Source organism: Cryptococcus neoformans (assembly GCF_000091045.1).
Source record: "Cryptococcus neoformans var. neoformans JEC21 chromosome 3 sequence".
NCBI classification, from domain to species: domain Eukaryota; kingdom Fungi; phylum Basidiomycota; class Tremellomycetes; order Tremellales; family Cryptococcaceae; genus Cryptococcus; species Cryptococcus deneoformans.
Genome location: NC_006685.1, coordinates 295,001 through 316,087, shown reverse-complemented (window position 1 = coordinate 316,087; position 21,087 = coordinate 295,001). Strand labels below are relative to the sequence as shown.

The 21,087-nt window shown below is 50.1% G+C and overlaps 10 protein-coding genes, 1 non-coding gene and 1 pseudogene across 11 annotated transcripts in view; 5 read left to right on the top strand and 7 right to left on the bottom strand.

Annotated features, from left to right (window-relative positions):
- The first annotated feature begins 26 nt into the window (after nucleotides 1-26).
- On the top strand, nucleotides 27-1,854 carry CNC01120 (annotated as a pseudogene).
- On the bottom strand, nucleotides 500-1,824 carry CNC01110 (conserved hypothetical protein). The gene is made up of 8 exons (XM_569957.2): nucleotides 1,752-1,824; nucleotides 1,666-1,701; nucleotides 1,488-1,603; nucleotides 1,302-1,424; nucleotides 1,110-1,253; nucleotides 892-1,056; nucleotides 672-851; nucleotides 500-621 (listed from the first exon to the last, which is right to left on the bottom strand). Exons 1-8 carry the CDS (start codon nucleotides 1,783-1,785, stop codon nucleotides 607-609), a joined length of 813 nt encoding a protein of 270 aa, XP_569957.1. The 5' UTR covers nucleotides 1,786-1,824; the 3' UTR covers nucleotides 500-606.
- Nucleotides 1,855-1,896: 42 nt separating the features above from the next.
- On the top strand, nucleotides 1,897-3,259 carry CNC01100 (hypothetical protein). The gene is made up of 8 exons (XM_024656682.1): nucleotides 1,897-2,388; nucleotides 2,451-2,466; nucleotides 2,531-2,593; nucleotides 2,651-2,758; nucleotides 2,809-2,837; nucleotides 2,899-2,953; nucleotides 3,017-3,076; nucleotides 3,134-3,259. Exons 1-8 carry the CDS (start codon nucleotides 2,044-2,046, stop codon nucleotides 3,217-3,219), a joined length of 762 nt encoding a protein of 253 aa, XP_024512362.1. The 5' UTR covers nucleotides 1,897-2,043; the 3' UTR covers nucleotides 3,220-3,259.
- Nucleotides 3,250-4,425, bottom strand: CNC01090 (hypothetical protein). The gene is made up of 2 exons (XM_024656681.1): nucleotides 4,031-4,425; nucleotides 3,250-3,940 (listed from the first exon to the last, which is right to left on the bottom strand). Exons 1-2 carry the CDS (start codon nucleotides 4,395-4,397, stop codon nucleotides 3,270-3,272), a joined length of 1,038 nt encoding a protein of 345 aa, XP_024512361.1. The 5' UTR covers nucleotides 4,398-4,425; the 3' UTR covers nucleotides 3,250-3,269.
- Nucleotides 4,426-4,603: 178 nt separating this feature from the next.
- CNC01080 (hypothetical protein) lies at nucleotides 4,604-6,748 on the top strand. The gene is made up of 2 exons (XM_569430.2): nucleotides 4,604-4,744; nucleotides 4,795-6,748. Exons 1-2 carry the CDS (start codon nucleotides 4,633-4,635, stop codon nucleotides 6,675-6,677), a joined length of 1,995 nt encoding a protein of 664 aa, XP_569430.1. The 5' UTR covers nucleotides 4,604-4,632; the 3' UTR covers nucleotides 6,678-6,748.
- Nucleotides 6,715-10,379, bottom strand: CNC01070 (glycine dehydrogenase mitochondrial precursor, putative). The gene is made up of 6 exons (XM_569428.2): nucleotides 9,901-10,379; nucleotides 9,262-9,851; nucleotides 9,076-9,213; nucleotides 7,902-9,023; nucleotides 7,292-7,853; nucleotides 6,715-7,237 (listed from the first exon to the last, which is right to left on the bottom strand). Exons 1-6 carry the CDS (start codon nucleotides 10,356-10,358, stop codon nucleotides 6,964-6,966), a joined length of 3,144 nt encoding a protein of 1,047 aa, XP_569428.1. The 5' UTR covers nucleotides 10,359-10,379; the 3' UTR covers nucleotides 6,715-6,963.
- A 928-nt stretch (nucleotides 10,380-11,307) lies between these two features.
- On the top strand, nucleotides 11,308-13,000 carry CNC01060 (rRNA binding protein, putative). The gene is made up of 4 exons (XM_569426.2): nucleotides 11,308-11,418; nucleotides 11,479-11,832; nucleotides 11,891-11,998; nucleotides 12,048-13,000. Exons 1-4 carry the CDS (start codon nucleotides 11,356-11,358, stop codon nucleotides 12,981-12,983), a joined length of 1,461 nt encoding a protein of 486 aa, XP_569426.1. The 5' UTR covers nucleotides 11,308-11,355; the 3' UTR covers nucleotides 12,984-13,000.
- On the bottom strand, nucleotides 12,990-14,115 carry CNC01050 (protein-S-isoprenylcysteine O-methyltransferase, putative). The gene is made up of 5 exons (XM_569424.2): nucleotides 13,804-14,115; nucleotides 13,619-13,750; nucleotides 13,430-13,559; nucleotides 13,240-13,370; nucleotides 12,990-13,189 (listed from the first exon to the last, which is right to left on the bottom strand). Exons 1-5 carry the CDS (start codon nucleotides 14,087-14,089, stop codon nucleotides 13,095-13,097), a joined length of 774 nt encoding a protein of 257 aa, XP_569424.1. The 5' UTR covers nucleotides 14,090-14,115; the 3' UTR covers nucleotides 12,990-13,094.
- A 182-nt stretch (nucleotides 14,116-14,297) lies between these two features.
- Nucleotides 14,298-18,761, top strand: CNC01040 (chromatin modification-related protein, putative). The gene is made up of 8 exons (XM_024656680.1): nucleotides 14,298-14,462; nucleotides 14,532-14,590; nucleotides 14,654-14,818; nucleotides 14,868-16,099; nucleotides 16,149-17,312; nucleotides 17,360-18,345; nucleotides 18,392-18,472; nucleotides 18,531-18,761. Exons 1-8 carry the CDS (start codon nucleotides 14,445-14,447, stop codon nucleotides 18,621-18,623), a joined length of 3,798 nt encoding a protein of 1,265 aa, XP_024512546.1. The 5' UTR covers nucleotides 14,298-14,444; the 3' UTR covers nucleotides 18,624-18,761.
- On the bottom strand, nucleotides 18,710-19,412 carry CNC01030 (ribosomal protein YmL32 precursor, putative). The gene is made up of 3 exons (XM_569422.2): nucleotides 19,010-19,412; nucleotides 18,868-18,949; nucleotides 18,710-18,815 (listed from the first exon to the last, which is right to left on the bottom strand). The coding sequence occupies exons 1-3, from the start codon at nucleotides 19,323-19,325 to the stop codon at nucleotides 18,761-18,763; spliced, it is 453 nt and encodes a 150-aa protein (XP_569422.1). The 5' UTR covers nucleotides 19,326-19,412; the 3' UTR covers nucleotides 18,710-18,760.
- Nucleotides 19,413-19,549: 137 nt separating this feature from the next.
- Nucleotides 19,550-19,631, bottom strand: CNC01020. Its single transcript has one exon. It is a non-coding gene; the product is annotated as a tRNA-Gly (tRNA).
- A 468-nt stretch (nucleotides 19,632-20,099) lies between these two features.
- CNC01010 (cation transport-related protein, putative) overlaps nucleotides 20,100-21,087 on the bottom strand; it is a 1,007-nt gene continuing 19 nt past the window's right edge. Inside the window, exons 1-6 of the mRNA XM_024656679.1 lie at nucleotides 21,001-21,087; nucleotides 20,896-20,946; nucleotides 20,807-20,837; nucleotides 20,464-20,626; nucleotides 20,390-20,407; nucleotides 20,100-20,324 (exon numbers count right to left, since the gene is read on the bottom strand). The exon at nucleotides 21,001-21,087 is cut by the window's right edge and continues 19 nt beyond it. Coding sequence (XP_024512358.1) covers nucleotides 20,589-20,626; nucleotides 20,807-20,837; nucleotides 20,896-20,946; nucleotides 21,001-21,054 — 174 coding nt within the window. The 5' untranslated portion in view covers nucleotides 21,055-21,087 and the 3' untranslated portion in view covers nucleotides 20,100-20,324; nucleotides 20,390-20,407; nucleotides 20,464-20,588. The remainder of the gene's footprint in view (nucleotides 20,325-20,389; nucleotides 20,408-20,463; nucleotides 20,627-20,806; nucleotides 20,838-20,895; nucleotides 20,947-21,000) is intronic.

The following is a 21,087-nucleotide window of genomic DNA, read 5'->3' as shown; positions in this document are numbered from 1 at the left end:
TCCCCCCCCCCCCCTCGACCCCACGCTCGCCCTGCTCACCAACTGCCTGATGAAGCACGGCAAGAAGACCGAGGCGCAGAACACCGTCCACCGCGTCCTCGCCCTCCTGCACGACGCCACACACAGCCCCCCCCAGCCCCTCCTCCGCCGCTCCGTCCTCCTCGCCTCCCCCTCCGTCAAGATCCTCTCCATGCGCAAGTCCGCAAAGACCATCCTCACCCCGCGCGCGCTCAACGAGAGGCAGCGCACCCGCCAGGGGATCGCCTGGATCCTGAAGGCTGCGGAAAAGGGACGGAAGGCCGGCGTCCCCCGGGACCAGCGGATCGCGCGGGAGGTGCTCGCCGTGCTGGAGGGACAGAGTGAAGTGTTCAAGTGGCTGGAAGATGTGCACAAGGTCGCATACTTGAACAGGTCGGTTTTGTGCTTTTGTCTTGGACGGAATGCTCATGGAATGCTGATGCCGATCGCGCAGGTCAAACATGAATGTTCGATAAGTCTGGTTCATAGCATATGCATCTCTTGCCGGTTACATTTACACCCATTCACCCATATTAAATAATCGCCAGTTGGAGACTCGTAACTGGACCCGAAACACCCTTTAACAGATCAATGCGCGCCAACCTGCACAGTGTCACCACCCCGACAGATTAGCAGCACCCGTCTTTACACACCTTTCTCTTCTTCTTGGGCTTTTCATCCTCTTCCAAATCAATCTCATCCTCGTCCTCGTCGTCCTCCTCGTCGAGCGAATCGTCCTCGTCGTCAGACTCGCCGCCGAACCCGCTCTCGCCACGGCCTTCAAAGTACGCAAACGCCTCGGGGAGGATATCGTCCTTGAATTGCTCGCCAAACTGGCCCCAATCAGCCTTGTTACTTGCAAAAACAACTCACGTTGAAGCGATCGGCCTTTTCCTGAAAGTACCAAAAGAACGATCCGGGATCGCCCTCGAAACCGTCCTCGAGGTCGTCGGCTTCCCCACCTTCACGCTGAGCCTGAGCCTGGCGGGGCATCCTTTCGCACAGGTTCTGGCCGTCTTTCCAGTCAATAGTCGCGCGCTGAAATCCATCATCATTCAGCGACCATGCTTATAATAAAAGAATGCTCATACGTTCACTTCCAGATCCTGTTCCTCGTTGAATTTGCGGAGCTCATCAGTGACGGAGCCGTCAGCGGGAGCGGGCTTGATACCCTTCTTGAGAGTGTATTTTTTAGAAAGAGTCTTGTTCGTAAAGTACGGGTTCTCCTTGAAGTGCTAAAATAAAAGTCGGCACCCACGATCAAGTCGAAATAAGGGACGTACGAATACAAGCTCATAAGGTCGAAAGTCGTTCACATCCTGCTTGAGCTCAATGTCCTCGAGGAAAGAAAGCGCATGCTGGTCCAGCTTGGAAGTGACGTGCGGAGCGACAATCTGGTGAGAAAGCTGTGATGTTGTAATGAGCATATACGATCAATAGGGATTAAAAGAAGAAAACAAGAGACTTGCCAAAACGATCAACCAGAATTGGTCGACGTCCTTGACCTTGGGCCGGAGGTGGGCGAGGTAATCCTGGGTCTGCTTGGTATGGAATCGCTGGTACTGGACATTCTTGTTGCCCTCCTCTAATTCCCGCAAAGAAAAAGGTCAGTAAATTGTAGAGCACGCGGTGGAGCCAAGTACTTGCCGATTTCCAGTTGGTGGCGCACAGAGTCGGAAATTTCTAAGGGAAAAGAGTTAGCTGGTGTGTAGATAGGTGAGCGCGATACTCACGTCCTGGGGAAAGTTCAAAGTCTTCTGCGGACATGGTTTATATATATATATTGTGGATGAGTGCACAGAGCAAGAGATGGATTTTTGATATTTTTGTTTTTGTTTTTTGGGCTTCTCTGTGCTATTCTCGGTGGGTGGCCCATAATTAAAAAATATTCTCAGTTTACACGCGTAGAATATCCATTTTCGTCCCAGACGTAAAATACAAAAGACGGGTGTAAAGTTGCCGGGGTATTCAATCTGATATCCACATCCACATCTCACACCCCACACCAAAAAGAGACAATTCACGATGCACCTCGCACGACTGCCCCTCCCCCGCCCCGCCGCCCGCGCCGCCATCCGACACCTCTCCACACGCTCCCCTCCCCCGCCGCCGCCGCCGCACCAGCCCCAGCCCACATCGTTCACCGCCAAAGCCTCGCCGCGCCAGACCCTCTCCCACCCCGAGGAGATCAGGGGTATGCCCCCGCTCAGCCCTCGCGACGCCGTCAACAAGGGCAAGGCTGATACCGTCACTGTCGGCGAGAGGGGCAAGGGCAGGGATGGGAAGGAGGTCTTTGAGGCGTTTGAAGGGCCGAGCAAGCCGAGGTTGATTTATGAGCGGCCGGGAGGGAGGGAGTTGCCCAAAGTCAGGGTGAGTCGCGGTTTGGGGGCTTGGCACAACGCTCGGAGGCTGACGATGATGTGTGTGTGCAGGGAACGGCGCCTTTCGGTGCGGAAATTCATTTTTGGGTATTTGAGCGAAAAAGAACGGGAACTGACAGACAGTGGAGCAGTCATCGCACTCGGTCTCCTCGGCTTGGGCTGGGGTCTTTTCATCCTCCACGCCACCAACTCGGGTAACTGTCGTATATATCTCGCTAGTACGATTGGCTGACGAAAAAGGGCGGCGATAGAACGCCTTTCATCGTCTGTACTCCGTCAGGCGACTTTCCAATTGCGAAACTCGAAAGAAGTGATTGCGCTTTTGGGTGAAAACGTCAGGTTGGTGGAAGAGTGGTGGGGTGAGTGGCTTTTTGTTCTGCGCACGTTGGGCTGACCTTGATGTGTAAAGCGTTGGGAGCACCTTGGATCTCTGGAACTGTACGTTATGGCAGACGGAAAAACGGATACTGGAGAAACCATCGCTGATACTTTGTTTTAGATCAACTTGATGCAAGGCCGGGTCGATTTGAGCTTTCGAATAAGAGGCAGCAAGGGTAGGTGAAAGAACCATGATGCAAATAAATGTTGACAAATGTTCTAAAACCCCCCCCGTGTAGGCGCTGGAACTGTATACTTTACTTCCATCAGGCCCCAGGAGCAAGGTGCTTGGCGAATAGGCAAGTTTCTTGTCCATTTTTCTTCTTCTTTCCATCTTTCAACTAACACCCGATCAGTCCGATACAAGGTTATCGCAGACGATGGACAAGTGATCAGGCTGGAAGACCAAGCAATCAGGCCCGAGCAAAAAGGTGCAAAATAACGAAAACGGCCGAGTGTACAAAAATTCATGCATTTTCCATACGTCTCTTTTCACTCCCTGACCTTGCCAAACATGCCCACATTACCCGCAATCACATCCCGATCGCTAATCTTGTCCAGCCTGGCCATTTCTCTCCTGATAAACCTCACGATCGCTTCAACCTGCTCTGCCATCTCCAACTCTTTCCCCTCCTTCATTGCCTCACCCTCGGGGTAGACCAACTCGCCTTGGCCGTTGACGCCCTCGCCCCGTCGACCAAAGATTAATCTCCATACCCAGCTTGCCAGCTCGGCATCGGCAACCGCCCTCTCCCGAGGATCCTCACTCGCCGTCAAGCCGATCGCATAATCCATCCCGAGCTGCGCTTCCCTCCACCAATTCGCATAATCCTTCATCCTCGTCTGGACCGCACTGTCTCTCGTGATTTCTACACCGAGCATCAGTCGGATCTCATTCTCGACAACGTTGAAGAAATGGGTGAGCAACGTCTGTCGATACTTGTACTCGTGAGCGGGAGAGACGAGGTCTTCAAACTTATCTTTAAGCGAAGGCGGTTGGATAGGCGTCGTGGTGCCCGGTTGGCCGGGGAGAGCAGATTGGGGGATGGGCGAAAGAGGGTTGGGGATCTGGTTGGGAAGAGCGCGGAGCCGGATGAGGGTAATAAGGAGGTAAACGAGGTGGACGGAAAAGAAGGTGTGGAATGTCCTCGGGAGATCGCACTCTGGTGTGTTTTTTTTTTTTTTTTTGGGAGGTCATGTCAGCTCAGCTTTCAAATCACCACGACCGCCACCAAACAAACAAGCAAACTAACCGTCATACCAAAAGACCTTGTCCTGCTTGACAGCCTCGATGATACCGGTCAGCATCCTTCCACTTTCCCTCGCGGTGGTGCGTCTCCTGCCATTGTACCCGAGAAGCTTGTTGATCTTCCACAAGATGCCGAGTGTGAGGTCGCTGTAATGTACGGGCTCTGGCTTGGGGGCGAACGGGTTGGCCGGGGGAGGGAAGGCAGGGGAGCGATCGACCTTGACTGGGCGGTCTGTGACGAATTTTGTTTTTGATTTCTTGTCGTTGTTCTCGGCGGCGAGGAGGAGAGGCGTGGAGTGTAAAGGCCGGAGGAAAGAGTTGGGCTGCCTCAGCTGGAGCTGCCTGAATGTTCTCAGTGCGGGAGGTCGCATTTTCGTATTGGGGGGGTGGTAAAGATGCGAACGCCAAAAAATAAAAAAAAAATAAAAAAAATAGAGATGGGCAATGGGAAAAGACCGATTACAAATAGGTTTGTAATGGATTAGTAGTAATTAGAAGCGATTAGAAGTAATTAGAAGTGATTAGAAGTGATTAGGAAATACAAACTGTTTTTGCTCTGTTTGTTATGTCTATAGGTATACATACATCCCGCACTCCATTCCAAACATGGACATTGCACATGTCAAGGCCAGCGTCAAGGCATGGGAAAAGGCTTTCAAGGCAGAACACGGCAGAGAACCAACCAAGGAAGACATCAAGAACGATACCTCTGACATAGGTGCGCATTCCACCACCAATCTCGTACCTCCCAACTGACTCTTCCCATAGCCGAACAGTATGCCCTCTACAGAAAACTCTCAAAATCAGCAGCTTCACACGGAAAGCCAGGAGAGAGCAGCAAATCATCCAAGCAAGCTCTCTCACAACAGCAACAACCACAGCCACGCGTGACTCCTCGCACTATTCCTACATCAGCTTACCCGACCACACCAACTCCTCCGTCTCGCAGGTCATACACCTCTTTGTCCCGCCCAAACGGGAGCCAAAGCATGCAAAACCTGACAGCCGGGCCGTCTAGTAACGCCGAGTCTAGTGCGAATGGCAAACCGTCACATACCCAATCACTCAAACGCAAAGCATCTCACGCAAAACTCTCTCCTCCTCCATCTGCACTGGAGAGTAGCTCGGCCGCCCGTACTCTCTTTACCACCCCAAAGAAAAAGGCTTATTCTGGACCTATTATCGATCCCAATCCCGTCAACCCGTTTAATATCCTCAATTCCCCCGGCAAAGCGAGATCCATCACGAATGGGGGGTTCAATCCCAATTCTGGCACGGGGCTGAGTGGTGTAGAGAGAATGGGCTCGGGGGCAGGGGCGGCAGGCAGCAAGGAGGCTGTCTCGCCATTCATACATGCGTCTTCTCCCAAAAAGCTGAAACAAGTGTTGGAGGCGAATTCGTACCACAAAACACTCGTCTCTGGGCCGGTAACGACGGTCGGCTGTAAAGTGTCAGAAAGGATCACGCCCCGCACAAAAGCGAGAAAGAGATTACGAGGCGAGCCTGTGGAGGATACGCCGATGAAAGATCGTCAAGTCCGTCGGCGGCGTAGTCATATGGCTGTTTCCAAATCTCAATCACAATCACAATTGGATTCGACACGAGATGTCAACTTTGGTAAACCCCTAGGGTCTGTATTTGGTGATCAAAATAGGGATCCGATGGACGAGGGGCAAGAGGATGAGGAAGAAGGGGATGAAGATGAAGATGAAGAAGGGTTGGGACCGTCTCCCGTAAAGCCTCTAGGTGGTAAAACATTTACAAGTCTGTTTGACGATGAGGATATGCCTCCACGGTCAATCGTTTCAGCCAAGGCGAAAGCGCCGGGAGGAAAGATGGATGGGAAAGGGAAGAGTGGGAAAGGCGCGAGTCAGCCGGGAATCATGGGATTCTTTGGCAAGTTGAAAAAGGCGAAAGAAAAGGAAAAGGAAAAGGAAAAGGAAAAGGAAAAGGAGGCCGACGTATCAACGACCCCGTCCCTCGCTCTGGACAAAAGCGCAGATAACACGCTCAACAGCGATATCCCCTCCCCAACATCATTCAACCCTGACATTGACCTCCCTGAACTTTCTGCACCATCATCTGCCCCCCACCTAGGGAGAAAAGACAAGATCCTCTCTCTCAGCGAAGACGAAGACGATGAATGGGATCCGGAAGGTGGCAAGGTCCAGCAAAAAGTCGTCATCGTTCCCACCAGGCGGCAGGTCAAGAGACGGACAAGTATTGATGGTCTCTCAGGATTACTGGATGGGGTGGAGAAGGGAATGGTGGATGAAGGACAAGATGAAGAGGTGGAAGAGGAAGGAGATGTGATCTTTGAAAATGGAAATGGGGATACGGACGGGCAATCACCTCATATCCCCCTCGACCTCTTAGCCATTACTTCCCCGCATAAACAACGGTCCGCAGAGCTGGAATCACTCCGTGTAAGCGCCATATTCAACCCGTTTGCTCGGAAACGCTTGTTGGCGTTGAAGCGTGGGCAAGAGATCCATACGACCGGAGAAGCTGCAATTGGGGGGGAGGAAGGAGATGTAGATGGTTGGGAAGGGTTGGATAACGTGTTGGAGGGGGAAGGAAAAAAAGATGACGATTGGGAAAGTGAAGATGAAGGATGGAAGAAGATTGAAGAAGGTTTAGATGATTGGTAATCGTCATCGTCCTCTTCCCAACTGATATATTTGTTCACATGCATGATAATAATTCATACGTTTCGTATTTGTTATATACACTATATAATTTCTATCCTGAAATATGCAAGGTTGAATTGCTAGACAACGAGTTGATTATTGAAAAAAAAAAGTATGAGGTTGAACCGTCAGTTGGATATTGCGAATATGCTATGGACCGAAAGGGAAAAGAAAGGAAGGTAAAACACGAAAAGACCAAAACAAAAAAAAAGAAACATTGAAAGCACGTCTAATCTGTACACTCCTCTTAAGCGTACTCCTCCACACTGCCACATTCACAGATCAAGTTGAGATCTCCAGCAGCGTCATCCAACCTGCCCACGCTGGGCCAGAACTTGCTCTTCTTCAATCCAGGAACAGGGAAGACAGCTTTCTCCCTAGAGTATGGCCTGTCCCACTTGTCAGCAGTCAAGAGGCTCAAAGGATGAGGAGCATTCTTGAAGACGTTGTCGTCCTTGGACTGTTCACCAGAGACGATTTCGTCAATTTCCTTTCGGATAGAGATAAGAGCTTCGATGAATCTAAATAATCATCAGTTATTGTCGCAACGAACATCCAAGAAGACTGAAACCTACCGATCAATCTCCTCCTTGGACTCTGACTCTGTAGGCTCAATCAACCAACAGGTAGAGATGGGCCATTGAGCGGTAGGAGGGTGGAAACTGTAGTCCTGCAACCTCTTGGAAAAGTCGGGCACCTTTAAACCAGCGCTCTTCTCAAACTCTGCCAAATCAATCAAACATTCGTGCGCGACACGACCATTCTTGTTCGAGTATCGCAAATTGTAGTAAGGCTTGAGACGTTCGGCGATATAGTTGGCGTTAAGGAGCGCGATTTTGGAGACGGTAGTAAGACCTTCACCCCCGAGCATCTTGATATAAGCCCATGAGATGGTGTTGATGCTTGCGGAGCCATAAGGAGCGGCAGAGACGGCTGTGATAGGGGTAGAGCCACCGGTGGGGACGATAGGATGAGAGGGAAGGAAGGGAGCGAGGTGGGATTTACAAGAGATGGGGCCGACACCGGGACCACCACCACCGTGGGGGATAGAGAAGGTCTTGTGCAGGTTGGTGTGGGAGACATCACCACCGACACGACCAAGAGAAGTCAAGCCAATGAGCGAGTTACAGTTGGCGCCTAGTGTCTTATTAGCTCAGTCCTTAAACAAACCTAGGAAGAACATACCATCGACGTAAACTTGACCACCATTGTCGTGCACAATTTGACAAGCTTCCTCAATACCTTCCTCGAACACACCAAAGGTAGAAGGGTAAGTGACCATAAACGCGGCAAGCTTATCCTTGTGCTTCTCCGCCTTCTCCTTCAAATCGGCCAAGTCTAAAGATCCATCATTCAAAGCCTTGATGGGCACGACCTTGTACCCGACCATGGCAGCACTTGCGGGATTGGTACCATGGGCGGAAAGAGGGATGAGGCAAACGTCTCGGTGACCCTCACCCCTAGACTCGTGATAAGCCTGGATGACGCGAAGACCAGCATATTCGCCTGAAGCACCAGAGTTGGGCTGGACCGAGGTGGCATCATAGCCTGTGACAAGGGACAAGTCGTTTTCGAGCTCCTTGATAATCACCTCGTAGCCCTTGGCCTGGTCGGTGGGGGCAAAAGGGTGCAAACCACCAAACTCTTTCCAAGACAGGGGTACCATGGAAGAAGTCGAGTTGAGCTTCATGGTGCAAGATCCAAGAGGGATCATACCGTGGACAAGAGAGTAGTCCTTCTCCTGGAGGTGCATCATGTAACGAAGCATGTCGGTCTCAGAGTGGTGCTTGTTGAACACGGGCTGGGTAAGGAACGGGGTCGTTCGCGCAAGAGTAGCGATAGGCGAAGTGACGCTCTCAGCAGACAACTCCAACTTTTGAGCGAGGGCCTCGAGAACTTCGGGCTCAACAGCGGGCTGACCCTTGACAGCGTAAAACACGTTGATGATGTCGGTCAAATCAAGAGGACCGACACTCTCGTCAAGAGTGATACCGATAGTCTTGTCGTCAATCTTTCGGAAGTTGATACCAGCCTTGACCGAAGCGGTGTGGACGTCGGCAGCGGTTACACCCGCGCTGGAAACGTCAATGGTAAGGGTGTCAAAAAAGGCCTTGTTGACAGTGGTGAAGCCTAGGGATGCGAGGGACTCAGAGAGGACTCGAGTGAGGGAATGAACCTTGCCGGCAATTCGGCGAAGACCTTCAGGCCCGTGGTAGACGGCGTACATGGCGGCCATGTTGGCGAGAAGAGCTTGTGCAGTACAGACGTTGGAAGTAGCCTTTTCACGTCGAATATGCTGCTCTCGGGCTATGATGGGTGAGTTGTGGTACTGGACCACAAGAAAAAAGAAGGAGCTTACTCTGCAAAGCCAATCGGTAGGCAGGAGCACCCTGAGAATCCTTACTCAAACCAACAAGTCGTCCGGGCATCTTCCTCTTGAGGTCATCAGTACAGGCAAAGAAGGCGGCGTGCGGACCACCGTAACCAGCAGGAACACCTATTTGCTGTCAGGAATAAATTATTTTTGGGTACGAATGATACTTACCGAATCGCTGAGAGTTACCACAGACAATGTCTGCACCCCATTCTCCAGGGGGCTTGATCATGGTCAAAGCGAGCAGGTCAGTCGTGACCACCATCTTCGCTCCCGTAGCCTTGACCTTGGTCGCGACTTCTTCCCAGTCGCCAATCTCACCGTTCACATCCGGGTATTGCACTAAAGCACCCATCAACTGGGCCTCGCCGAGACTCTCAACTTCAGAGAGGAAGTTGGCGTCACTCTCGGCGATCCTGAGGTCAATATCAAAACCGCTTGCCCTCGTCTGGAGAACCTCAATAGTTTGCGGGGCTACATTAGGGGAAACGAGGAACACTTTTTTGCCCTTGTTGAATTTGGGCTTGGCGACGGAAGCAAGGCACATGGCCATAGCTTCGGCGGCGGCAGTACCTTCGTCAAGCAGAGAAGCATTGGCAATGGGCAAGCCAGTGAGTGAGATGGCCACGGTTTGGAAGTTGATAAGAGATTCTAATCGACCCTGGGATTGTTCAGGAGAGTATGGGGTGTAGGCAGTGTACCACGCCGGGTTTTCAAAAACGTTACGCTGGATAACTGGGGGAACGATAGCGTTATGATAGCTAAGAAACGTCAGTCATGTTGCGAAAAATCAAGAAAATGCACACTTACCCCATACCGATGTAGCTCTTGACGGGCCTGTTCATAGCAGCAATTTCCTCTATTCTCCTCCTCAATTCCAACTCACTCAAAGCTCTCAGACCTTTGCCCTTCTCCTCTTTGTTTGTAAGCTGATCAATTCTGACCTCGCTGGGGATGGTGGTAGCCACAAACTCGTCAAGAGTCTTGTGACCAAGGACCTCGAGCATGGCCTGAATATCAGCCTCACGAGGGCCAAGGTGACGAGGGAGGAAAGTGTCAAGTGGTGTGAAGACAGAAGTAGGGGCAGGGTGGAATGACTCTGAAGGTGATCTTGGGTGAGGCTGGGTAGCAGTGGTGGATGATCTGGTGGGAGACGTGGAGGTGGGACGGAGGACGATGGAGGAGATTGAGAGAGGGCGAGCGAAAAGAGGCTGGTGCTGCCTTGAGAGGGGCAGTCGTGCAGCTCTGCGCAGGATGGACACGGACATGGTGAGTAGAGAGTTAGTGAGGAGAGTGGGGAGAGGGAAAAGAAAAGAAGTATGATTTATATGGGAATGCATGGTTTGTGGGTTCTTGGAAAATGTGGATGATATTTTCCAACAAAATGGGCGTGTTGGAAATCGCACGGGATCGGCGCTGATAAGGCTCAGGGATAAACCTTAACAGCCGAATAAATAATTCCAATCACCCGGCTCTGCCACGCCAAAGTTCTGTCTCAGTCCCAGGTGTGCTGCTGAGAGAAGATATATATGCATGCATCTATACTCGCATCCACGTCCACATCCCATACACCCACTGCTCCCACCGCCACCCACCTCATTCATGCCAGAGATAAGCAGCTTGGGCCTCCAACCCCGGACGGCCCAATTCGGACACCACCGAACCACAGACGCGCCCAAAAAAACACAAGGAGATAGACTGAAGAAGGCGCCAATTATTCCACGGCCAACGAAGCGAGCCTCAAATGGAAATCACAATCCTCACTTCCAATCCTAGAAAGGACACTTCGACTCTATACATAACCAGCTGGACTACAGAAGGATGCGTAATTAGTAGTGTGAGGATAGAGAAGCATCGCGGCGGCGACTCAACTGGGAACTGGGCTGATGAATAGCTGCGATCCTGCAGAATTCGCGCGCTTTTTGCCTGACTCTGATTACTTCGGTTTTCGCTCAGTATTAGGACATTACTTCTTCTTTTTCACTGTGCCTCCTTGATACCGCATGTCGGCATGCATATACCTGCACTCCACCTACTCACGAAACCCTGACCACGCACGTTTGTCTGTAGCGGCGGAAGTGAAGATGATGATGCATCCAGGATTGATGTTGTTGCTTGTTGTTGGAAATTTACAGGCGTGTGTGACGTGTTATTGACAGCCTCCACTTGTGACCATCTGAAGATTTCTTAGAGAGGACTGTTCAAAGTGGACCGGTGTTTACTCCAACAACAACTTTCATTCTTCCGGTTAGACATTCTCGCAAAATGGGCAGGCAAAGGAGAAAGAATAGAACTCATCTTAAAGGCCCCCCAAAGGGTGAAACAGAGGTAGGTCTAAGCCTTTCGCCTCCATCTAGTCTCGTTCCTAACGCCAATTTTGTACGACAGGAGAACGTCCCCAAATCCTTTGTTATCAAATCGGGCCATGTCACCAAATCCATCTCTCAACTCGTCCGAGACACTCGAAAGGTCATGGAGCCTAACACTGCCTCCCGTCTCCGAGAACGTCCCAACGCCCGCTTAAGAGACTACCTCACCATTGCTCCTTCTCTCAAAGTCACCCATCTTCTCGCATTCACCTTGACCGATGCCGCCAATGTCCACCTGCGAGTAGCTCGTTTCCCTCAGGGTCCCACTATGACATTTAGGGTGCAGAAGTATAGTTTGATGAAGGACCTCTTCAATTCGGGTTTGCGAAATGTCGGCCGGAGTCCTGCGGGAGAATACAGAAATCCACCTTTGGTATGTCTGCCGTTGCTACCAAAATCTTCATTGTGTACTAATGTATATTTATGTTTAGCTCGTATTGAACGGTTTCCAACAACCTCAAAATGGGCCCGCGCTTCCTCAACTTCGACTGATGAGCACTATGTTCCAAGGCATCTTCCCTCCTATCCAAGTTGAAAAGGCAAGTTTCATATGATTTTATTTCCAGTGATTTCTAATAATTGAACCAGTCTGCTCTTCCCACCTTCCGTCGAGTTCTCCTCATCTCCTACTCTCACGTCACCGGATGTATTTCTTTCCGCCACTTCACCATCACCGTCCGACCCCATGGTGTCTCTCGACGAGTACGCAAACTCCTTTCCTCAACCGTAACATCAGCCAATCCCACTTCTTCAAAATCCCGCAAGACTGTCGATTTGTCAAACACTGACGACATCGCCGACTATCTTCTCCGTCGAACTGGTTCTGAAACCTCGGGTGCGTCCACTGCAGGATATGACAGTGCATCTGAAACAGAGGCGAGCGAAGCTGAAAGCGACACCAATGCTGTCGAGCTTCCTGAAGACTATGTTGGACGAGGTAACAAGAAGGGCGAGCGAAAGGCCGTCCGATTGGTCGAGACTGGTCCCAGAATGGAATGGAGGTTGATCAAGGTCGTTGAAGGTCTTGTGGGAAGTAAGAAAGGAGAGGGTGAGACAGTGTTCCACGAGTTTGTTCATAAGTCTGCCAAGGACGCGAATGCACAGGCTCAAGCACATGAGCGGAAGAGGAAGGCAAAGGAAGCTAGGCGAGCGGAACAAGCAGCGAACGTTGCGAGGAAGAAGGCTGAAAGGGCCAAGAAGAAGGGCAAGGCGGTTGGTGATGGCGAAGAGGATGAGGACAATGACAGCGAGGAGGAGCCGGATATCGAGGGTTTGTCAGATATTGACCCCGAGGAAGAGCTCGAGAGACTTCGAGAACGCAAGGTCGGGTTCCAAGATGAGGACGATGATGAAGACTTTGAGTATGAAGATAGAGGAGCGAATGCGGATGATGAGGATGATGATGACTGGGGAGAGGATGTTGGTGCCGGAGAGGGCGATGTGACGTCTGATGACGAGGAGAGCAGTGAGGATGAAGAGGCTAAGCCGCCTCCCAAAAAGAGGGCAAGTGGGAAACGCAAGTAGATATGTATGATATGATGCATTTTTTACCCTTTATTTGGTAAGAGGAAACCTACGAGGTATACTCTTGTGAATGATATGAGAAACTAAATATGTCCATAGACTATTGCAAAGTTACTTGGAAAAGTAAAAAGGAAGCTTGGTTCCAACACGTTTCCTGTACTCCACGTAGTCGTTCCCAAAGAACTTGACGAGCCACTTTTCCTCGTCTGTATACCTGTTAATTCACAGGAACAACGATGGCTCAATAGCTACTTACCGACGATACGAGCCGAAAAGAATTTGTTGAGGACGATCATAAAACCAAGAGTTGACACAATGTTTCCCAGGAGAAGCTGAGTAGCCACGGCCCAGTAGAAGAAACCAGCATAAGAAGGATGCCGTGACCATCTATAAACCCCTTGAGCTAAATCGCATTTTTAAACATCATGCAAAAGAGAAAATCTCACGAATAGAGGCCATGGGTGACAAGCAAGTGGTCGTCGTGCTTTTTGCTCTTGACGATATGGGAAAATGATTGCGCAGCTTGAATCATCGCCATGCTACGGATACATTGTGCAGCCACCATACCAAGCGTCACTAGGATCTCTAGATCAGCCTGCTTTACCCCCCCTTGACATGTAATGGGAGAGGCTTACCGAGAGTAAGCCAAGGAAAAGAACCCCAGAAGGTGTTCCATTTCCCAGGGAAGAGCCATGAAGAGATAAAGTATTCTGCTAAGCCTATAGCATGAGCAAAGTGATACTGTCTGCCGTTGTTCAATAAGAAAGCTATATTCTATCAGCAATAGCTTTAAAAACCCATCATACAAAAATTGACCTACCATCCACGCTGAGCTTTTGAGGATTCCAGCCGGCTGTGGTGAAGAACTCCATCAAATGGAAGATACACATGGCACCTAGATATATTCCCAGCTGAGGTCTTGCCCAAGTACCGGCGAAGGCATTGAATAAGGTTTGTGAGGCAAGGGCAAGGGAGCTACCCCCGACTGCACCGAGGATGGAAGCGATTAGGGCGACAGCAAAAACAGTGTTGGGGATAGACCCGCGTGGATCGTATTGGTCTGTTCTTGGTAGAGACACAGGGCTCTGGGAAGTTTGGTCTGACATTGTGTGTCACTGCAAGATGTTCAAAGACAGAAAATGCATTGTGCAATGGTTTTTTGTGTTGTCTTTTGAAAGAACAATAGGACATTGATCCAAGGGGCCCCTTAATCTTATCGTGCGCGCCTGAAAATTGGCTAAGCACGACCTCATAGACCTATGCCTAATTTTCACTTCTTGGTCTCGTGCCTATTAGCTGTTTTCCTCTTCCCCGTCCGCTTGACTTTTCCGCCCTCAACCTGTGTATACGCCTCCGTACCCCATCCATCTTTAGAAATACGCCCCCTGTACTATTATCTAATCGTGTAGGCAGGGGCTAGAACTATCGTCTACAATTTTAAACATCGCGAAAGACCCAAAAATGGATTCGCAACCTACAGTCAGTCATCTTTCCGTTCCGTTACAAGCTGTCGTCGCTAAACTATCCTCGCTTTCCGCCCACATCTAGCATTTTCAACTGCGCAGTGTGGTGCATGACACTTTAAAATCCCATCAAGGTCAAATTAGGTTTGTTTTGTATTATCCAAAACATACTATTATCGGATGACTGACGTCTGGGACGTTATGTAGCGATCTTACGGCGCAACATGAAGGATCTCTCAAGCAACTGTTTCTAATGTTCAAGCCGAGGAACAACATGCTGGATAAAGAGTATGACCATCAAGCTATTCAAGGAGGAGATGAATCTCTAGAAGGTTTTGATGAATGGAGAGAACAATATAAGCTTGGAGAAGGGTATGTCCATGTCTACCAGGAAGAAGCTTTGGCTGATTTTGTGGAGTAGGTCCTCTGTCAATACAATATCCATTCCAAATCTCCCGGCCATTTCACCACCAGCAACAACAGTTGACTATCCAGACGAGCCATCTGTAGACCTCCCAACGGTTGCATCATCTTCGACCTCTGCTGCCAGACCGAACCCAATCCGAGACCCCAGCTCTTCCATTATTGACTCCCCTCTCACAAATGTCCCTCTTGACACCTCAATTACGAGTCTGGTGGATGGCGTAGAAGAAGAGCCTACGGTAAACATGTCCCAGATCCAACCACGTCCATTCGTTCCGCGCGATTATACGCCTCCACCAGAACTCGATGTCCCAGAATGGGTTCCACTCGATAACTACCGCCCTGCAGCAACTCCTACCACTCCCCCACAACTGCTTATGCCTTTGACGTCTGCCTATGCCACTGAGCTTCCGCCACTCCCACTTCTCAACTCAACATCAAGCAGCGCTTCCTTCCGTCGACGCAAACGCACAAACTCACCACAACCCGATATGTTCAAGCTTCAAGCCACGTTCTCCCTTAATCCTCTCAGTTCAGCATTGACTCGCTCGTCCAAATGTGTTTTAACATGTGATTGGAAAGTTGCCATGGATGAAATGAGGCATGTCCGGGCGATGGAGCGTATTGAGGCCAAAAAGGCGGAGAACAGATGGTCCCTTCGACAGCCAAAAAAGGCAAGGGGTCCTGGCGTACCAAAGTCTCATTGGGACTATATGCTTGAGGAAATGGAATGGATGCGCACGGATTTTGCTGAAGAGCGTCGGTGGAAGGTCGTCGAGGCGAGGGAGTTCGCATATCAAGTCGTAGAATGGCATCTGGCGAGTCCTGAGGAAAAGAAGGCTCTTATGGTGGGAGGTCGAGGCTGGGGAGAGTGCCGCAATGTTCCGATACCAGGTCATGCGGGAAAGAGGAAGGAAGTCACTGTGGAAGTGGAAGCTGAGGACGAGGATGTTGAGATGCTGGTGGGACAGGAAGGAGAGCTGGATGGGGAAGGAGAGGCGAACAAGGTGTTGGAGTCAATAGATGAAATGAGGGTTAATGAAAAGGAGAGGGAGAACCGACCAGAGGATCCTAGAGAAACTGTCAATATAAATCAGGACATTGGGGAAGAAGTCGATGCAGAAGGCGAAGCAGATGCCGACGGTGAACCAGAAAATGGAGAAGCGGATGCAGAAGGAGAGGCAGATGCGGATGGTGGACCTGTGGGCGACGACGTTGTAGGGCTTTCCGGTAAATATTATTCTACGTTCGCTGCTCAGTCAATGCTGATAACAATCAGAAATCGACGCTGCCCAAGATGATACTAGGGAAACTTCTGAACGGCCAAGCTATCGGCGTGATACTGTTCTACCAAACGGCCTTGTCATCCATAAGCGGTTCGCCAATGCGTACGAGATTGCAATTGCTCGGGGGCCCGTCCTTGACACCCCTTTGGCGAACGCTACCGTTGATCTTGATACTCTGACAAAATCCTCATCTGCTGCAACTCCAGCTACAGTCCCTGCCGAACCTTCTGTTAGCCCAGACGAACCTGCTTCCTTTGACCAACTCTTTCCGGATCTCGCTATGTACTCTGGCCCCGCCCCGCCTGAGAATGACAAGAAGTATCGCCGAGATGAGGGCGGTACATACAGTCACCGCATGGCACACACTTCTCGAATCATGGACATTCGGCCCATTCTTGTTTCCACCCTTCAGCCAGCGAAGAATCTAATTGACGGCGAGTGGGATCTTCATGATGGACCTTATTATGAAGAGGTAAAGGGAGCTGCAGATATCCCTCCAAATGTAGTTGCTGCTTTTAATACGCCCTTTGGCGGCAAAGCGTCAAGACCCTTGGAGCACATGCGAGTGCCTGAAGTTCCCAAACCAGCTGCGCACCATCTTCGTGCACAATTGCTTTGGTCGCCAGAGGAAGACAAGTGCTTGTTAAAGCTCGTCGCCATGTATCCATTCAACTGGGATCTCATAGCAGACAGTTTCAATACGGAGATGATCCTCATTCCTGTCGAGAAACGAAACCCGTATGAATGCTGGGAGCGATGGTACTATACTTTTGGGGAAGGAAAGAACAAGCCTCGGCAGGACGCGCCGCCCTCGGCTCCTCCACCTGCGCCTGCTTCTGCCACGCAACCTGGTACAGCAACCGCTACGCCCGTGCCACAATCAGCTGTTACCACCCCTGGAGTCCCTCCATCCGCCAATCTCCCATCTGCTTCGGGACGTCCACAGCAAACTGGCGGTAACAGTGTGTCTTCTCTTCCTACTCCTACCGGAGAAGCGCTGCCTGACGGTGCACCTCCACCCCCCGGGATGTCCAAGAGAGATAGAATGGCGGCGAAGCCAAAGTACGAAGGGACAAAGAGGTCAGTCAGACACCAAGCGATCTATGATGCGGTGAAGAGGATGAACAGGAGGAGAGAAGCGGCGAGGGCGAAGAGCCGTAAGTTTGAACGCTAAGGATGAGACAACAACTGACAAGTGGGTTAGATAAAGACAATGCACAACGAAAGGTAATCAATGTGCACGAAAGTCACAGTATGAGCTTCCCCCATGTTGCTGCTTCCACCCCATGGGAACTAGTTGAAGCTAAATATCAGCGCGATGTGCAAATTGCTCAGCAGCGACAGCAACGTGCCATGCAAGAACAGCAACGTCAACTTGCCATTCGTCAGCAGCAAGCCATGATGAGCGCTCAGCAACAAGCACAAATGAGGCCGCCAAACATGCCCAACGTCCCGAATATGCCGAATGCTCAACCTATCCGCATGGGTCCCAATGGCCAGCCAATGCCCACTATGGCGCCAAGCCAACAACAGCTATTAAATGCTGTTGCCGCTGCGACAGCTGCCAATAGGCAAAATGCAAACGGCGCTGTCCAAGGTAACCCTAATGTTCGTCCAATGCCTGTTGTTCAGGGGCAGTCACCTCAGGTGCAGCAACAAATGCTTCTTCAAGCACAGCAAATGGCCGCCCAGCAAGCACGAGTGTTACAAGCACAGGCACAAGCTCAGGCTCAACAAGGCCGAGCACCCAGCATGGGTGGAAATCTACAGCCACCGCAGCTGGGTGTCTCATCTCCTTTCGCCCAATCTCGTACTCCCGATCTTCCCGCGGAGGGCGCTGGCCCTTCTGGTATCAACCCCACTCCGTCTCCGGCCATGCAAGCAGCGGCCATTGGGGCTCAATCCTCTCCTCAAATAGCAACGATGGGTCGGGCACCGTCCAATAACGTACCTCCCCATCTTCGAGTACCCAATGCAGGTACCTCTTCACCTCAGATATCTAGCCCGATGGCCTTGCCTCAAGGAATACCAAATGGAGCTGGGATGCCGGTACAGGGAGCCCAAACTCAAGGGATTCAAATTCCGGCAGCAATGATGAACAATGCGACTGTGCAGCAGCTTCTGGCGACACTAGCGGCCAGTGGTCAGCAAATGACACCGGAGCAATTACGAGGGTTAATGCTACGATCGGTGAGCTAATTTGCTACTTATATTCGCATGGCTAACATTTCCCTAGGCCCACATGCAAGCTCAGGCACAAAGCCAGGTCGGCAACCCTGGGACACCTCAGATGGGGGTGCAAAACATCCAAGGCGTCGTGAGTTCCCTTGATAGATCGCTGTCTACCTCCAAATTTTTGCTGACCAAAGGGGAAGCAACATTTCGCGAGATCACCTAGTTTGCAAAACGCCCAGTCCCAGCCTCGTTCAAGCCCCAAACCAGGTCCTGCCAATGGTCAAGGGACATAAGCATTAGGATTTGACGATGTTTTGAGTTATTTTTTTTGGAAATTTTAGTTCAACTACGAATGCGACAGGGCATATGTTCTAGGTTGTACCATTACTATGCTGTCTTCTTGCAGCTTCATCATAATGCATCGAACGTATCATGGATGAGAGTGGAGAGCGGAGGGGAGTTGATTACGAGCTTCTTCCTTCCATCTGCACCGGCTGTCAGCTATCCCAGCTGAAATGACAAACAGGGAATACACACCGTCGAGATATTTGGGAATAGCAAGTAGGACAGACGTGATGTGTCAATTTGATGGAACCGCAAGCTGGGCACAGTGACAAATCTAGCAGACAGATTGATCAGCATTTGACCTCACGTCACGTAATGAGACAAAAAAGCTCACTTGTCTTGTTCTTCAATCCCTTGTTCGCAGCTCTCATGTTCTTCCTGGAGTGTGAAACCTTTTTCTTGGGTACACTGGCCCACAAAAACGGAGGAATGAGTTCGAGAAGGGATTCGAGAGAGAAGGAGGGGAAAAGTGATGATAATGAGGGAGAGGAGGTTGATGGAGCATGTGCAACCAGGGAGGATGAAAGAGTGGAAGAGCTTGAAGAGGCTTCGCACGGAGTTGACCACGAAGAGCGAAGAGTGGGGAGGAAAGAGCGGAGGGAGAAAAAAGGCGTGTTCAAAGAACGGTTTGTTAATTGAAGAGCGGCCATGGTGAAGAAGCACTGAAAACGTATCGGCTTGAAGGAAATTCGCAGAAAGTTGTGTATGTGCAATAAAAGTACCAAAAAGATGAATGCTCCAGATCCACAGCAACAAAAGAGAGGACGAGGAGGAGGACCAGGATCGCTCTGAATTTCGTGAGCCTGATCATGAGTCTGATTCCATGATTTTCCTGAAGTTTATTGCGTCCATCATTGAGAAGGCCAAAAAGGTATACACCGTAAGGGAGTCGAACCCTTGCCGCATCGAAATTCACCTAATGGCAACGATGCATGATACCGTTTCACCAACGGTGTGTTCCTATGAAGTGGAGTAGATGTCAACTGTCATTTATAGCTACTCAAAACTCGAACACTGATGGTATTTTTCGACTCGCAATCATCCGCACTCTGTACGTACTCGTACAATGCCTTGCTATTTGGAAGCTTTGTTGTGCTTGGCAAAGCTATGTTCTGTATCGAAGTGCTGTACTGCCCATAGTCTGGTAAAGTAGGACAATCCGACACTGAACCCCATAACAACAACAACACATTATGTCAGCGTCCTTTCACACGTTTTCATCAATCGCTACTACGGGGTGGGCCCGCCCGGCTGCTTCAGTAATATTGTTTGTTCTTCCTATTTATCACTGACAAATGCGGTACACCTGTCTACCTACCGAGACGACGTGTCCAAATTTCGTCAAAAAATAGAAAATGCGAAATAGCTCTTCAACAACTCCGAAAATGCATTTCATTTTGTTACTTTTTTTGACAACTCCAACTGTCCCTTTGAGCTAATCGGAACACCTTCGACCATAATGGGGTCGCCTTTGAGTTGATCGGATCACTGCACGGGAAAGGGCCATCAGGCTATCCATCAAGCCAATGCACACAATCTGCATTGCCACGGCGCAACACACCCCATCAACATCACTTTCAGCACTCATCTCCGACTCATCACATCCGCTGACCCTTTCATAGATCCAGCTCACACCAAACAATAATGTTCTATTTAATCGCCCAGCTCTTAAGCTCATATTCGAAGACACCAAAATAGGGAAACAAGCACACACTTGGGAGGTTGGATTAAACTGCTGCATGTATAAATTACGAACAACAGGTATATACGGCCATGATCATTGCTTACTGCATCTTACATGTCCCCGACCGACACAATCCAGTTTAACTTCTAACATACGATTTCCATACTCCACTGGTAACTCGCCCGTATTGCAACTATTAAACAAGCTTGTTCCGTTGGTTCTCGTAGTCTCAATACTTCAGAATAATGTAAAGAGCGTGGATGATACCTATAAGAGAAGTGTCAACACGTTGCTTGAGCAATGCTTCTTTGGCACCCATCGACGACAAACAACACTGGATGCAAGATCTTTTGCAGAATGGTTACGACATCATATCTCTCTCTGGCCTAGTGGCAAGAGAAAAGACATCCCATCGTCCAAACAAGGTTTGCAAGTCTCATGACTTACCAGGGATGTAACCAAGAATGGTCAAAAGGATCTGATTTACAGTCAGTATTTATAACAAAGGGTACATCACAAAATTTTCCGCAACTCACGTTGATAAGGAGATCGGCACCACATCCTCGCTCAAGGAAGACACCAAGAGGCTAAGTAATTGTCAGTACCATTCCCACGTTCGCTTCATATTCTGCAGAACTCACAGGCAAGATGATTGCCAAAATGATCTTGAAGATGTCTGAACAAGTGAAAGCCATTGCGAAGAAGTTGGTTGTTGGGTGTTATGTGTT

Coding starts and splice junctions, on each gene's coding strand:
- CNC01090 (XM_024656681.1), bottom strand. CDS start 4,397: ATGCGACCTCCCGCACTGAGAACATTCAGGCAGCTCCAGCTGAGGCAG. Junction 3,941..4,030: donor CAAGGTCTTTTGGTATGACG/GTTAGTTTGCTT, acceptor AAAACACACCAG/AGTGCGATCTCCCGAGGACA.
- CNC01070 (XM_569428.2), bottom strand. CDS start 10,358: ATGTCCGTGTCCATCCTGCGCAGAGCTGCACGACTGCCCCTCTCAAGG. Junction 9,214..9,261: donor TGGTAACTCTCAGCGATTCG/GTAAGTATCATT, acceptor GACAGCAAATAG/GTGTTCCTGCTGGTTACGGT. Junction 9,024..9,075: donor CTACCGATTGGCTTTGCAGA/GTAAGCTCCTTC, acceptor CACCCATCATAG/CCCGAGAGCAGCATATTCGA.
- CNC01060 (XM_569426.2), top strand. CDS start 11,356: ATGGGCAGGCAAAGGAGAAAGAATAGAACTCATCTTAAAGGCCCCCCA. Junction 11,419..11,478: donor CCCCAAAGGGTGAAACAGAG/GTAGGTCTAAGC, acceptor TTTGTACGACAG/GAGAACGTCCCCAAATCCTT. Junction 11,833..11,890: donor AATACAGAAATCCACCTTTG/GTATGTCTGCCG, acceptor ATTTATGTTTAG/CTCGTATTGAACGGTTTCCA.
- CNC01040 (XM_024656680.1), top strand. Junction 14,819..14,867: donor CAATATAAGCTTGGAGAAGG/GTATGTCCATGT, acceptor TTTGTGGAGTAG/GTCCTCTGTCAATACAATAT. Junction 17,313..17,359: donor AGCGGCGAGGGCGAAGAGCC/GTAAGTTTGAAC, acceptor CAAGTGGGTTAG/ATAAAGACAATGCACAACGA.
- CNC01050 (XM_569424.2), bottom strand. CDS start 14,089: ATGTCAGACCAAACTTCCCAGAGCCCTGTGTCTCTACCAAGAACAGAC. Junction 13,751..13,803: donor TCAAAAGCTCAGCGTGGATG/GTAGGTCAATTT, acceptor GATAGAATATAG/CTTTCTTATTGAACAACGGC. Junction 13,190..13,239: donor CTTTTCGGCTCGTATCGTCG/GTAAGTAGCTAT, acceptor ACAGGTATACAG/ACGAGGAAAAGTGGCTCGTC.
- CNC01100 (XM_024656682.1), top strand. CDS start 2,044: ATGCACCTCGCACGACTGCCCCTCCCCCGCCCCGCCGCCCGCGCCGCC. Junction 2,838..2,898: donor CACCTTGGATCTCTGGAACT/GTACGTTATGGC, acceptor ACTTTGTTTTAG/ATCAACTTGATGCAAGGCCG. Junction 3,077..3,133: donor GCAAGGTGCTTGGCGAATAG/GCAAGTTTCTTG, acceptor ACACCCGATCAG/TCCGATACAAGGTTATCGCA.
- CNC01080 (XM_569430.2), top strand. CDS start 4,633: ATGGACATTGCACATGTCAAGGCCAGCGTCAAGGCATGGGAAAAGGCT. Junction 4,745..4,794: donor GAACGATACCTCTGACATAG/GTGCGCATTCCA, acceptor CTCTTCCCATAG/CCGAACAGTATGCCCTCTAC.
- CNC01110 (XM_569957.2), bottom strand. CDS start 1,785: ATGTCCGCAGAAGACTTTGAACTTTCCCCAGGAC. Junction 1,604..1,665: donor GCGCCACCAACTGGAAATCG/GCAAGTACTTGG, acceptor TGCGGGAATTAG/AGGAGGGCAACAAGAATGTC. Junction 852..891: donor AAAAGGCCGATCGCTTCAAC/GTGAGTTGTTTT, acceptor GATTGGGGCCAG/TTTGGCGAGCAATTCAAGGA.
- CNC01030 (XM_569422.2), bottom strand. CDS start 19,325: ATGGCCGCTCTTCAATTAACAAACCGTTCTTTGAACACGCCTTTTTTC. Junction 18,950..19,009: donor GGGATTGAAGAACAAGACAA/GTGAGCTTTTTT, acceptor TCTGTCTGCTAG/ATTTGTCACTGTGCCCAGCT. Junction 18,816..18,867: donor TATTCCCAAATATCTCGACG/GTGTGTATTCCC, acceptor CAGCCGGTGCAG/ATGGAAGGAAGAAGCTCGTA.